General features: G+C 38.8%; 1 protein-coding gene across 3 annotated transcripts in view; it reads left to right on the forward strand.

The window, feature by feature from the left end:
• ccnf (cyclin F) overlaps window positions 1–12,109 on the forward strand; it is a 50,788-nt gene extending 38,679 nt beyond the window's left edge. For all 3 annotated transcript variants that reach the window (XM_048551605.2, XM_048551607.2, XM_048551608.2), the window contains 5 exons: window positions 1,239–1,326; window positions 2,007–2,106; window positions 4,742–4,875; window positions 5,403–5,575; window positions 10,045–12,109. In XM_048551605.2, coding sequence (XP_048407562.1) covers window positions 1,239–1,326; window positions 2,007–2,106; window positions 4,742–4,875; window positions 5,403–5,575; window positions 10,045–10,520 — 971 coding nt within the window. In that variant the 3' untranslated portion in view covers window positions 10,521–12,109. The remainder of the gene's footprint in view (window positions 1–1,238; window positions 1,327–2,006; window positions 2,107–4,741; window positions 4,876–5,402; window positions 5,576–10,044) is intronic.
• The last annotated feature ends 1,613 nt before the right edge of the window (window positions 12,110–13,722 follow it).

The following is a 13,722-nucleotide window of genomic DNA, read 5'->3' on the forward strand; positions in this document are numbered from 1 at the left end:
TGTTCAGGGGCATGTGGGTTATAGGGGGATGGTTCTGGGTGGGATGCTTCAAGGGGCGGTGTGGACTTGTTGGGCTGAAGGGCCTGTTTCCACACTTTAGGGAATCTAATCTAAACGGGATGCTGTGGAAGTATGCAGTTCTTGCTGTAGTAGCATACAGTTGTGTTGATTAACCAAGACAATTTTCAACCAATGCAAATCTCTTCCCAACTGCTTGCATGAGCTAGGTTACTTATCTAATAAAGTATAGCCATTCTGTCTAGTGCTTACTACCTTTTGATCTTTCATCTCACTCCTACCTCTGTCACTCCAGTTTTATTGATGCTTTGTTAGCTTTCATTAATTATTCTAGCCTATCCCTGCACTTCCCAAGCATCTTATTGTCTTTATGTATAATAAGACTCAAACTGTCCCTTAGTTTCAAGATGAATTTTGGGTTCTACCTTCTCTCAACTGCTGTTCTATCATGCTTATGCATGTCATCCACTTTTTTTTTTGTTGCTTCGGCTTATTCTCCATATCCCTTATCCAAGGTGGTGTAAACTTTGGTTTCAGTGTCTTTTGTGCTTGTTGGAACGTGTCAAGCTTGTATTGGAAGCTTCTCTTCCTCCAAGATCCGCCACCGTCCTACATATTGGATGAAAACCTTTCCATTTCTAAGGGAAATGGATAAATATTTTAAATAAGGCAGCTACAATGCAGTAAAATTCAGTGCAGATTATTGAAACAGTGACTTGAACTAAGTAACAGCTGCTTGTGTTGTAAATATCTCTATCTAATACAACATTTAGCCCTATGAAATAAGTCTGGCTTTTGGCTGGTCTACTTTACTTTAGCTTCTGATCAAAATGAGCAAATTCTATTAATCAAATTAAAGGCTATTTATAGTATAAGGGAACAGAGAACCAAATGGTAATGTCAACATCCTTTGTTTTGCATGTTCTAACATTTAAATACTTTCTCCAGGTCAACCTATTTTCTTTAAGTTCCACGTTTCCTGTGAAAAATGGATATCATTTGAAGATTGAAGGCTCTACCAGTCATCTTTTAAAATCCATGTTAATGTAACTTTTCTAATCTCAAAAATAATGCAGATTGTGAATAATATGTAATTTTTATTCGTTATGGCAGAGGAAGCAACACTCTGGGAAGTATAGTCTTGTGTTGCTAATGAGCAACTCAGAATCTGTCATCTCTTCTGGCATGGCGATGTGAAAGCAATTTTTCTTTTTGTTTAGTCCTCCCATGGTCAAGTCAGCTGACTGAGTCCACTGGTTTTACGTTAGAGAATCTAATTCCATGTGTAGTGGATCTACATAAGAAATGGTGAGATCTATCATATGAGATTTTTATAGTTTTTTAATAGATGTCTATCATGTGATGTTTTTATAACATGACATTCATATATACACAGGTTTAGAATCGTCCAATACCATAAACATAAATTCTGAAGTGTTGTCTTTACTGTTTGATCCTGATTACTCTGACTTTATTCCCGTTGTCCTCTGAGTAAACTTGATGCATAACTTGTTTCCACCGCTTTGGGGAGGGCCTGTGTTAAGACTTGGATGTTTTTCATGGAATTAATAATATATTCATATTTAATGTTAATATTCAGGACTATTTGTGCTGTCTGCTTTATCTAACTGAATTTAGTTTCATATAACTGAATTTATAGATCAAATTTAATGTTCTCTACAATATACATTCTGCAGCTTGCATTTGAAAAACTGTACATAACAATTCAAAAAAGGCTTATCTTTGTTTAACACCCAAGTTCTCCTTCCTTCTTCCCCATGACTAACAACTGTGTAAGATCAGCACTTAAATCTTGCATGAAAACCTTCCCCAAACTAATTTACAAATTTGTTTGTAGCATTATAAGACAATTGTGGTTCTGTTAAGCTCACTCATTTTAATTTAATTGTTTATCGAGGAGTTAGTACTAAGTGTTGTGTAACAAATGATTGCATTTTCATTTATTCTAAAATTATATTTTCTCCTAGTTTCCATAATGAAGCTCCCAGGGATTACAGGCACGTGTCTCTCACTGCTGTAAAGCAACGATTTGAAGATGAGCGTTATCAGCAAATTAGCAAGGAAAAGGTGAGTTATGCTTAGAACAAGACTGCAGTGATGTCCTGAGCATTCCCGTAATGTGATGCTTTGACAGCCTTGAAAACCTAGCTGTAAAGCTAGCAAGCATTAATTGCTGTTATTTCAGATTACCAATAAAAGGGATGATGCACAAATTTTGATGCCACATTACATACTAATTACAACATTTTGATCTGTATTCACTTTACTGGTTAACTTGTAGCTTATTGTGTTCTGTGCTGCTTTGATTGAAGTCACTCAGGCATTTTGAATCAAGTCAGGGCTGTTATTTTGAAGGCGGACTGTTACGTAGCTCCTTCCCAGCTGGGGGTGTGAACAGTTCTTATTGAAGGAACTTTATAATTTCTACCAAAAACTAACTGACATGGACTATATTCTATGACCAACTGCAGTGAATCCTTGGCACGTTTTAACAACTAATGCTAGTGTGGCTGATAATTTGCAGTTTAGCTTATCTGACAAATCTTATGATTTTATATATTACTGCATGGTTCCTTGCTAAAAGGACTTTCTGTTGTCACATTTCACATAACAACTATGTTCATGATTGCAGATACCTATAAAATCATAGTTGGCAAACCACTGCCCCTACAAGACACACAGCTGTTCTTGTGTCTGTCCATTTCTTCATTATTATTGTGCACACAATTGTTTTTCATTTTTGCGAAGCGTTATTGCTGACTGACCAAATCTGGTGGCAAGTCTACGAGATGTAAAATGAATTTACTTCCCAAATCTCTGATTTTATCACTTAGCTCTTCTGTAAGAATAATGCATGCTTCATCCGTTATTCCTAATACTTAACTAAAACATTTTAACTTTTTTGAGGATGGATGGGCAAATTGTCGTATTAGTTTCATCCAGCACAATGAAGGATTTTGCTGCCAAAGCTTCATCACTTTGCTGAAGCTTTTTTTTGTGATTGATGTAATGCCCTCTTTAATCCTTACTTGCACTTCCTTCTGAACATTGTGTTTCATTTTCTGTTTACTGTATTGCTAAGTTGTTTTAAGGTTGTTGTTAAAATTTCTTTTAGCATAGTGCTGTTGCTCAAGGAGGAGGAAGAACAAGTATGGATATTGACCCTTATCAGGAGAATAGACTTTAAAATGGAGGGAAAGAGTCAGTGGGGAACTTGAGTAGATTGAAAACTTGTTTCTGTCCTTTAAAATTGAACAGTTTTTAGTTAGGCTGATACCTGTGTATTGTTCACCTAATAACTACGTAGGGATAGGAGTAAATTATTCAGCTGCTCGAGCTTGCTCCATCATTCTATATAGCTCTGATCATCTACATCAACACAATATTCCTATCCAACATGCTAAGGCTGAGAGATTGAATTGATACCTGTCTGGCTGCTCAAGTGGTTGGAATGGATATTAAAGGTTCTTATGAGGAATGTAGGAAGTTTTTTGTTATATTTGAGAAACCTTACTGGCCAAGACCATCAAAAGCACTTCAGTTGCTCAGCTCAGAACATTCCATAGGTACAGTGATTGCAATATAGCTACCCATATAGTAACTTCAGTTTTGTTATGCATTTTGTGAACTGTATAAATGCAAGTCTTTGTCATTGGAGCTTTAGCACAATGTCTCAATCAATAGGATTTTATTTTTGTTTTTTTATATACTGAGTCATTTTAGTAATTCTCTATTTCATCCATTGTCCTAACAACTTCCCTATTCATTGTCACTTTGCCTGCCAATCGATGACAATTACAATGTATGAAGAGATCCAGACGTTTCAGTTGTCAGGGCAGTGGAGCCTCTGATATAAAAGGTGAATTATTCACTCTATTTATGACTTGGACAATGGCATCGAAAGTCGTATCTAAATTTTCTGATACAAACGTTCAGTGGTATTGTAGACTGCGTAGATAATGACATACAATTACAAAGTGATATTGGTAGACTAGGTGAATAGGCAAAACTGTGGCAAACAGAATTCTATGCCAACAAGTGTGAGGCCATCCATTTTGAACCAAATAGATGGTATGAAGTTAAATACAGTGGATGTCCAAAGAGACTTCGGAGTTCAGTTGTATAGATCTTTAAAATACTACAAACAGGTGCAGCAAATAATCAAGAAAGTTAATAGACTGCCTTTTTATATCTACAGGGATTAGAGTAATAAGGGTGCGGACATTGGATTGGAGGTATACAAAACCCTGGTTCAGAAATTAATTTTGAGAAATTTTTGTTAAGCAAACATATATTGAGGGTATGGACCAAAGGCAGGTATATGGAGTTGGGAGACAAATCAGCCATGATCTCAATGAATGGTGGAAAAGTCTTATGGGGCTGAATGGCCTATCCCTGGTCTTGTGTTATTCTAATTAAGGTGCACAAGTGTTTCCTAATGCAGAGATTGTTTTGCAATATTATAACCACCGTCGTTATGGAATATTTAACAACTGACATTCTCCACTTAACCAAATCTACTTCCAAGGAATTGCTCCAGTAAGACCAACTTTCCTATGAGACAGGGAACGTTTTAAAAGTTTTTCAGAAGCACTTTATACAAAACTGTATTCTGATTTAAAGATTGAAGTTCTCCATTTGTTGAATTAAAAATATGACATTGAATTGTTTTTCTATTAACCTTGTTTTGTGATGGATGTAGGTGATGGATTACAGTGAACTATGTACTCTACTAGGAATTAAAGAGGAGAAGGAATCTTCACCACTACCTTCTGATAACACTAATCCTGAGATTCAGACTTTTTTGACATCTCCTTCAGGCAATAAAACAAAACGGTAAGGTTTAAATCCACTTGTACGGATTAAACCGTATATGTCAGGTAGATGCCAATGTTAGTTCTGTACGGGAAACAACTTGACTTGACTTGACCATTGGCTAGTTCTGGTGCTGGACTAGTGTCTTCAGCCATTGTGTGAATTGCTTTTCATTGGGCAAAAATGTTCCTATTGCCCTCGAGTGATTTTTAAATCTGATACATGTACACATTTAAGAGAAATTATATTCTTTACTGTTTTTGTCATTTTCAAGTTGAACTCAGCATCTCATTTTTAAAGTGCTGCATTGTGAATTGAGTAGTGATGGGGATGGGACCTGGCTACCCTTCCTAGTCCCATTAAATATCCTATTATTTTAGTTAAATCTGTCATGAGGCTCGAGTTAACCAGACCTGCACTAGGCTCCTGTAACCCTGGAAAGAATTTTTTTTTGTAAAGTTTGCCTTGAACATTTGGCTGGAGCTTAAACAGGTGAATGTTTGTTTATTGCCAGTTAGTCTGAGCGTCTTCATGTTTTTCACATTTAGACGAAGAGAGGACAGTTTTCGAGAAGATAGAGGCAACTTTGTGGCAACTCCAATTGTTGAATTATCTAACCATGAGGATACACTTCTGGGAGAATTCCTAGATTGGAGTTTAGACTTGTCCTGCACTGCGTACGATGGAGATCAGGAAAGTGAGGGTGAGAAAAGTGCTGATGGTAAGTCCTTTTTGTTATTGCAAAGTATTAATGGGAAGAATGTGCCCTTTTTTCTGTGAAGATTATGAACGTGTTTCCTGACACGGAAACAATGGCTGATATATTCTTTAATCTCTCCTCATGACTATGATTGGAGTGCGGTTGTTATCATCCAATGACATGGTGCAGGCACACATGTGCTGCTCACTATATTTGTCCATGGAAAAATGATTAACTGCAGCTAATCTCTGAACCAGTTGTTGATTTTTAAATGTGTAAACTCAGGAAGAAACAACAGGCTCTGTATAAAATCCAGTGCTCTTTGGAATATTGGAAACTAAGCTTCAATCCCTAATTAGTTTTATTAATGATCTCAATTTGGTGAATACTGAAGATGCAAGAATTGGCTTTTATGCTTCATGCAAATATTTGGAGCTAGGAATGTATTCCCTATTCTGAAATAGTTGGTTGTTTGATGTTGGTGGAAGGTAAATTGGCCTCAGCAACAAAATTTTCAAAAAATTAATTAACTAGCACTTCCACCTGAATGAGGTATCAGAGAATTGTCTACTCATAAATCTCACTACTGAAATAATAAGTAGGTTCAGTCCATCTCAGGTAACCAGCTAGAAACTGATGTCCCTTTTCAGGCCCACCGACTCCTACAACTACCTAGAATACACCTCCTCCTCTCACCTGCCTTCCTACAAAAATTTCATCCTCTATTCCCAATTCCTCCGCATCCCCCACGTCTGCTCCCAGTATGAGACATTCCACTCCCGCATATCCCAGATGTCCACGTTCAAGGACCGCAACTTCCCCCTGCAATGGTCGAGAACGCCCTTGACCGCGTTTCCAGCAATACATCCCTCACACCCTGCCCCTGCCACACCCGCCCCAAGAGGATCCCCCCCTCGTTCTCACATACCACCCCACCAACCTCCGGATACAACACATCATCCTCCGACACTTGCGCCATCTACAATCCAACCCCACCACCCAAGACATTTTTCCGTCCCCACCCTTGTCTGCCTTCCGGAGAGACCACACTCTCCGTGACTCCCTTGTCCACTCCACACTCCCCTCCAACTCCAACACACCTGGCACCTTCCCCTGCAACCGCAGGAAGTGCTACACTTGCCCCCACACCACCTCCCTCACCCCCATCCCAGGTCCCAAGATGACTTTCCATATTTGGCAGATGTTCAACTGCACATCTGCCAATGTGGTATACTGTATCCACTACCCGATGTGGCTTTCTCTACACTGGGGAAACCAAGCGGAGGCTTGGGGACCGCTTTACAGAACACCACCTCTCGGTTCGCGGTAAGCAACTGCCCCTCCCAGTCGTGAACCATTTTAACTCCCCCTCCCATTCTTTAGATGACATGTCCATCATGTGCCTCCTGCAGTGCCACAATGATGCCACCTGAAGGTTGCAAGAACAGCAACTCGTATTCTGCTTGGGAACCCTGCAGCCCAATGGTATCAATGTGGACTTCGCAAGCTTCATAATCTCCCCTTCCCCCACTGCATCCCAAAACCAGCCAGCTTGTCCCTGCGACTTTTTACCTGTTCTTCCTCTCTCCCATCGCTTACTCCCACCTCCAAGCCGCACCTCCGTTTCCTACCTACTAACCTCACCCCGCCTCCTTGACCTGTCCGTCTTCCCTGGACTGACCTATCCCCTCCCTCCCTCCCTCCCTCCCTACCTATGCTCTCCTCTCCACCTATCTTCTTTTCTCTCCATCTTCAGTCCGCCTCCCCCTCTCTCCCTATTTATTCCAGAACCCTCTCCCCATCTCCCTCTCTGATGAAGGGTCTAGGCCCGAAACGTCAGCTTTTGTGCTCCTGAGATGCTGCTTGGCCTGCTATGTTCATCCAGCTTCTCGCTTGGTTATCTAGGTTAGCGAAGAGTTGGAATATGATTGAGAAAACAAATAGTTCATGGGGAAGAGAAAGACATTACCACTGGACCACAGCAATTCTTGTACCATTCACTTGAGTTTCTGTTTATCCCATGCAACACATCAGTTTGCGTTCAACGTTTTAGATTGATAACGTAGTAAAACATCTCAAGGTCTTTAAAGGTGCTACATAAATGCAAGTTTTTTTTTGTAAAATTCTGATGGCTTAAGTTCATCTGAAGGAAGTGATTTGAGTTGGATTCTGGAAAATGTGCCTTTTTTTCTTTTACTTTTTTCGTCCCCTGCAATACATCCTCTCTTCTATCCATTATCACCTTCAATAGTGACTGTCTTGGAATGAAGAGTTCACAATTGAATAAGTGGAAATTCACCGCACAAGATGATGCCATCTGGTCTGTCTTCTCTGCGAGCTTAAGTGCGATCTATCCAACCTAATCTTGCATTCAGTTTTTGGCCTGTAATCTGTCTTCAGTTTTGTAGAGTTTAATACGCATTCATATAATTTCTGAAATGGTTTCAGTAACCCCTGTCATTTTGCAGGAAGAGTGTTCCAAAGTTCCCATCACCCGTAGGAAGAAATATTCCTCCATTTCTCCTCCAATCCTTTTGCCATATACCTTTTAAACTCCTGATGTTGAGCTCACCAAGGAAAATATTGTTATCTACTCTATTTAGACCCCTCAAAACTTATATAAAATGAAACTTCCAGCAGCTTCTACTGTATCAAGGAAAGTAAAACACATGTATTCAGTCTTTCCTCAACTAAACTTTTGTAGTCATGACATCATATTTGTTGTAGGTATATCTGTCCTGTTAAAGTCATTCCAGTAATGTTAGCTGATTAGAATTATGTACAATACTCTATTCTAGCTGTGGTCTTAATGTTTGTAGAATTCTGGCGCATCATCTGAACTCACCCTTTTTAGTAGATGAGGCATGGTACTACTGCCTTAACCGCCCTATCTATTTACCCCTACTTCTTTCAGAGATATGTGGCTATCCAGTCAAATAAATTTTTAACTTTCTCAATACTACCATTTATTGCCTGCTATCTTGCCTTGTTTGCCCTCCCCAAAAGTATTACCTTGCATTGAAATCCATTTTTCACTTTTTCACCAACTATCAATGCAATGATATCATCCTACAGTCAACAGCTTTCTTCTTCACTGTCAACTGTGGAGTCAATTTTTAACATGAAAATTTGCATAATCATACATATAATCTCTATCATTGGTTACCCCTTTTGAGGATGGGGTAGGGAACAAGGGACCTAACAATGAACAGGGAAAAGTCATCCAGTTACACAAGTACTTCCTATCATTATACCAACTTCAAATCTAAATTGACACTTCTTGATCTTATGGGTTTTACTTTTCTGACCAATTTGCCAAATATGATCTCATTATAACATCAAATATGCAATGCTCATTGAATCATCTGATTTTTAAAAAATTTCTAATTGTTAGAATCTAATTTAAACAAACCATCCTTTTTAACCAGAGATAATGGGAACTGCAGATGCTGGAGAATTCCAAGATAATAAAATGTGAGGCTGGATGAACACAGCAGGCCAAGCAGCATCTCAGGAGCACAAAAGCTGACGTTTCGGTCCAGGCCCGAAACGTCAGCTTTTGTGCTCCTGAGATGCTGCTTGGCCTGCTGTGTTCATCCAGCCTCACATTTTATTATCCTTTTTAACCAGTCGATGTTGATTGTGTCTTTAATTTGTACTTCATTAAATGATTACCTCTGTCCCCTTTTTTTGCGGTGTCTGAACTCTCTCGTCTCGGGTCTTTCAGGTCTGTATTACTATGGCAATAGTGGATTTTCATTTTTGACTCATGAAAACATTGAATGCTGTTTAATACTGTGCATGATCTCTTAGCTGGCTACCTCATTCTTTCAGTTTTTCTGCATTCATCAGTTTCAGGTCAGATTCTGTGGAATAACTCTCTTGCCCAAAGAAATTCACCACTCAATGTGTTTTGTATGAGAATGCCTGGAAAATTACAATACTACCCACAGCCTCAACTGTAAAATGTTTAGGGTGGCACATAATTCTGCAAGGCACTTATCCGTCCAGGGCATTTAGGCCTGCACTTCAGAACCTGAATGTTGACCTAGACCAGCAGTGTGGCAATAGATCGATGGATACTGATATTCCACTATAGCGTTTAATGGAAAAGCTAGGTGCTACATTGAACCAGATTTTTATTTATTGGTGGTGTATAGGACTGTCCTGGAACTTTTGAACACAGTTTTTAATTGAGCACTACTGTATCTGTATACATTCAAGCATAATTAAACTTGGAGGAATCCAAAGGTAATTTTCTTCAGCTCTGTAGAAGATTCATAGACCTCTGCAATGAAGTCTGCCCCTCCACAAAGTTTCTTTCTTGTGGGGAAGAAGAAAGAGAAACTGGTTAAAGTAACATTGTTGGTAAACAAACCCTGTGTTCAAGTAGAGATGAGACCTACCAGTTGAGCATTTTGTTTAAAGCAATTAATTTTGGCTAACTTTGAGAAGCCTAACTGAACCATTTTTTAATGTGTATGTTGCAGTCAGTGGTGTCAATGAAGTTGAGAATATGGCTGCTGTCATTGGGAGTTACAAACACTGTTGTGAAGCTACAAGCGAAGACAGTGAAGATGACCAGTTAATGGATGGTCAGTTCTTGCCAGGATCGTGGAGACCTACAGCAAAAAATGAAGCTTATTTTAACACCAGTGAATCTGCAGAATTGTGTGCTTTCAGAGAGCCTCAGGGGGGGCTCAGCTCAGGATACTCATCCGTTAACAGTGATAGCCCCCCACTAATAAACACTAGACAATCATTACCTTCTACCTCAAGGCTGTCTCCCACAATAGAATTCATAAAGCCAGTGCCTTCATCTTGTAGTGCAGAAAACTTGTTTTTGACTCACAAAGCCAAGCCTTTTGGGAGGGAGCACAGGCCTCCTCATAGGAGACCTATCAAACGCAAGAACAGAGCCGAACATGACAAAGATGACTGGAATTTAGGTTTTGTGAGTGTTTGAATGAAAATAGCCTTAAAGTTTGTGAACAATTGTTGTTTAAATTAGAATGCATTTGATTTAGGTAATAAAGCAATATCCAACCTGTACCACATTGTAGGACCTAATAGTTTTGACAGTGATCTGGTTTTCAGATTTGTAAATGCTTTAATTTTCAGTGAACAGATAAATTGGCTGCTCCTTTTTAACACCTTGAAGACAGCTAAAACCTGCACTGAACAAAGCCCAGTGTTGATATCTGCCCACTAATACTGCCTTTTTATCCCCAAGGCACTGAAATTCTATCATAGCACTTTTTTGGTTTAAAACCCACTGCCTTTTACAGAAATTGAGGCTGTTTGTCACCACTTGGCTTTTCAACACTAAGGTTAAAAAATATCATTGTCTTGGATATTAGACCTTGTTTACAGTTTGACAAAGCCACTTGACTTTTTATGATTTACATTTCTAACTGGATTAATTTAAATATTCCACAATATTGTATCCAGGATTAGATGCAGAGGAAATAGATCTCTGTTCATAGTGTTCAATTTCTATTTGAAATGCTTATTTTGTAATACTGTTTTTTTTTATTTTTGTTTGGACTGGGAGAATCTCAGCATCTAGTTGACAAACTATGAAGTCACAGACGGGAAATTTTACTTCACTAAATGAATCCTGCATGATTAAATGGAAACCTCCTGTGCATTTTTATATGCTGAAGCTATTTATAGATTTGGCAGGTCAGTTACAAAAGAATGAATCACTGCTGAAATTAATATACAGGCAAGCTGTGAAAACAAACTATGATGCAACAAGATATTTTGCAGGAAAATCTTTCAGGGACTATTTTTTTGAAAAAAAAAAAATAGGGATCTTGTAATTTTCAACTTAAAATTAAGACTTGATGGGTATTAGGCCCTAAAACTAGCAGGTACGTAAACTAAGTGTTTTTAAAAACTTGTGATTATGTTGACTTGTGTGCATTTTTATTTGAAATGAATTTCATTTTGGTTTACATTTTTTAATTGTAAATGAAATTCAGTTTTTTTGTAAAAAGAAATGACTGCTTTGTGATCCAGATATTTTAAAATGGATGTGAAAAATATGTATGGTCACTGAGTTTCAAGTTATGAAATCTGCAATCTTGAAATTTTGTCCAGTGAAACTGATTGCAGTGTCATGAATGTTGAATGTATTCTGTTTTCTGTCATTCAGATATGTATTATTGACAACTATGCACCACCTCAGATTTAATGTTTCCCATTTGTCTCAACTCTCAAAACTATAGCATATTAAGAATATTAGCATATATGCCATTTATGAATTCTTCTCCAGACCCAAAAAGTCTGCTTTGATCTATTAAGAACTATAAATTTGGAAGTATTTTGATATTCAGGAAACTGAAAATGACAGGTATTACTTACTTTCTATGAACATTTGTACAACCACACTTGCCTTACTCATGAAGAAACATTGAGTGTATCTGTGTGAATATTTAAATGTTTGCAGGCATGTAACTTTGGAAAAAACCTAGCTTTGTAGTTGTCAATTAAATGTACAGTCTTTACTATATGCAGTGTCGTTGTAGTAAAGGTAAATTGGTTAAAGTAGTTAATTGATTTCTTGGTGTATGTACATTAATCTTTCATAAAGCAAACTCCCTACAGGGTCTAGAATTAAGCCTGACCTGTGGAATGGAATATTTTTAATATTGAACTTTTTACAGCTATTTAATCTTATTCAAATTAACAATGCATTTAATAGTTTTTGTCGGTGGGGGATAGCACTAGCCAAGAGACATGTTTTGCACTTTCCTGCGCAAAGCTGCCCTCCAAAGCCAAATGTATTTTGAGACCTGGATCTAAAAATATCAGGGTTGATGATTACAAATGTATTGGAGTCTAACTGATGGTTAAAATAAAAGTGTAATTTCTTGTTTCTCACTGACCTTTGTATATGTAATCAGTCAGTGAGTTCTTTTGTGAATGGAACTGTCATCTTTACAGGTATAGGGGCAGAAGTTGTGATTGTTCTTTTTGTTTTGTCAGAAAGTGATGTCATCCTTTTTTTTCAGGATCTAACGGTTAATTTAAAGTCAGTTCTACATCAGCAAGCCAGACTCTATGGTCCAACTTGTCTGTGCAGGCCAGCTATCCTAAATTCATCTAAACCCTTTCCCTATGCCTTTTTAAATATTGCAATTGTACCAGCCTTCATCACTACTTCTGGCAGCTGTGTGGAATAAGTTCCCTCTTAAATCCCTTCTTTCTTTCCCCTCTCATTTGTAAACCTATTTCCTCTGGTTTTGGACTTGTGCTTGGGTAGAAGTACCTTTTTTAGTTATTCACCCCTCCATCCCCTTTTAAACCCTAGCACCATCCTTGTACGTCTTCCCTGTAGCAGAGAGAGTCTTAGTCTAAATGTGGACTAACCAAGAGCCTGTGCGTCTACACCATGACATCCCAACGCCTCTATTCACTGCCCTGACCAATAAAGGCAATTGTCTACCTGTGACTCGACCTTCTATGAACTATGAACCTGCACCCGAAGGTCTCTGGCAATACTCCTCAGCGCCACGTCATTAACTCTATAGTGCCCTGATTTGCTCTACCAAAATGCTACATTTACAATTGTCTTTTAAACTGACTAAGATACTGTTATGTTAAAATACTGAGTTATGTCAAGCCATTTTAATAGAGGAAGGTTAGCCATTACAAAATGCAGGTTAATGGCTATATTTCTTCAAAAGAATAGGGAGGAGGTGGGAAAGCTAGCAGTTTCTTTTAGTAGAGGCCCTAGTTCTTCAAGAGCCTGCATCTTATCAGCTAACACGGGAGCGGCGGTGATGAACATAGACCGTGGGACGGTTTTTTTTTCGAGAGGAAGAGACGAACTTCGGCTGGAGCGGGAGACTACGTGGAGACAGACAGCGGGCTGGGCTGTAATTCAGGGCTCACTCAGACTGACTGAAAAGGGACGGACATGTGTAGGGATCATTCTGATTTCACTTTGTGGCGTCATTGCCATTTGAGTGACTGCTGAGATTGGCCAATAGCAGGTGAAAGGCGGGGTCAGTGGGTGACTGAAGCGCGGATTGGTGGGTATGGGCGGGGCTGTCTCCATGGTTAGGTTGGCGCTAGGCGTTGTTGCGGCGGCAGGAGGTGAGTGAGGGGATAGGATAGTAGAGTTGGGAAGGTACCGGATGCGGGTGGGGATAAGGGTG

Source organism: Stegostoma tigrinum, chromosome 23, assembly GCF_030684315.1.
Source record: "Stegostoma tigrinum isolate sSteTig4 chromosome 23, sSteTig4.hap1, whole genome shotgun sequence".
Classification (NCBI taxonomy): Eukaryota; Metazoa; Chordata; class Chondrichthyes; order Orectolobiformes; family Stegostomatidae; genus Stegostoma; species Stegostoma tigrinum.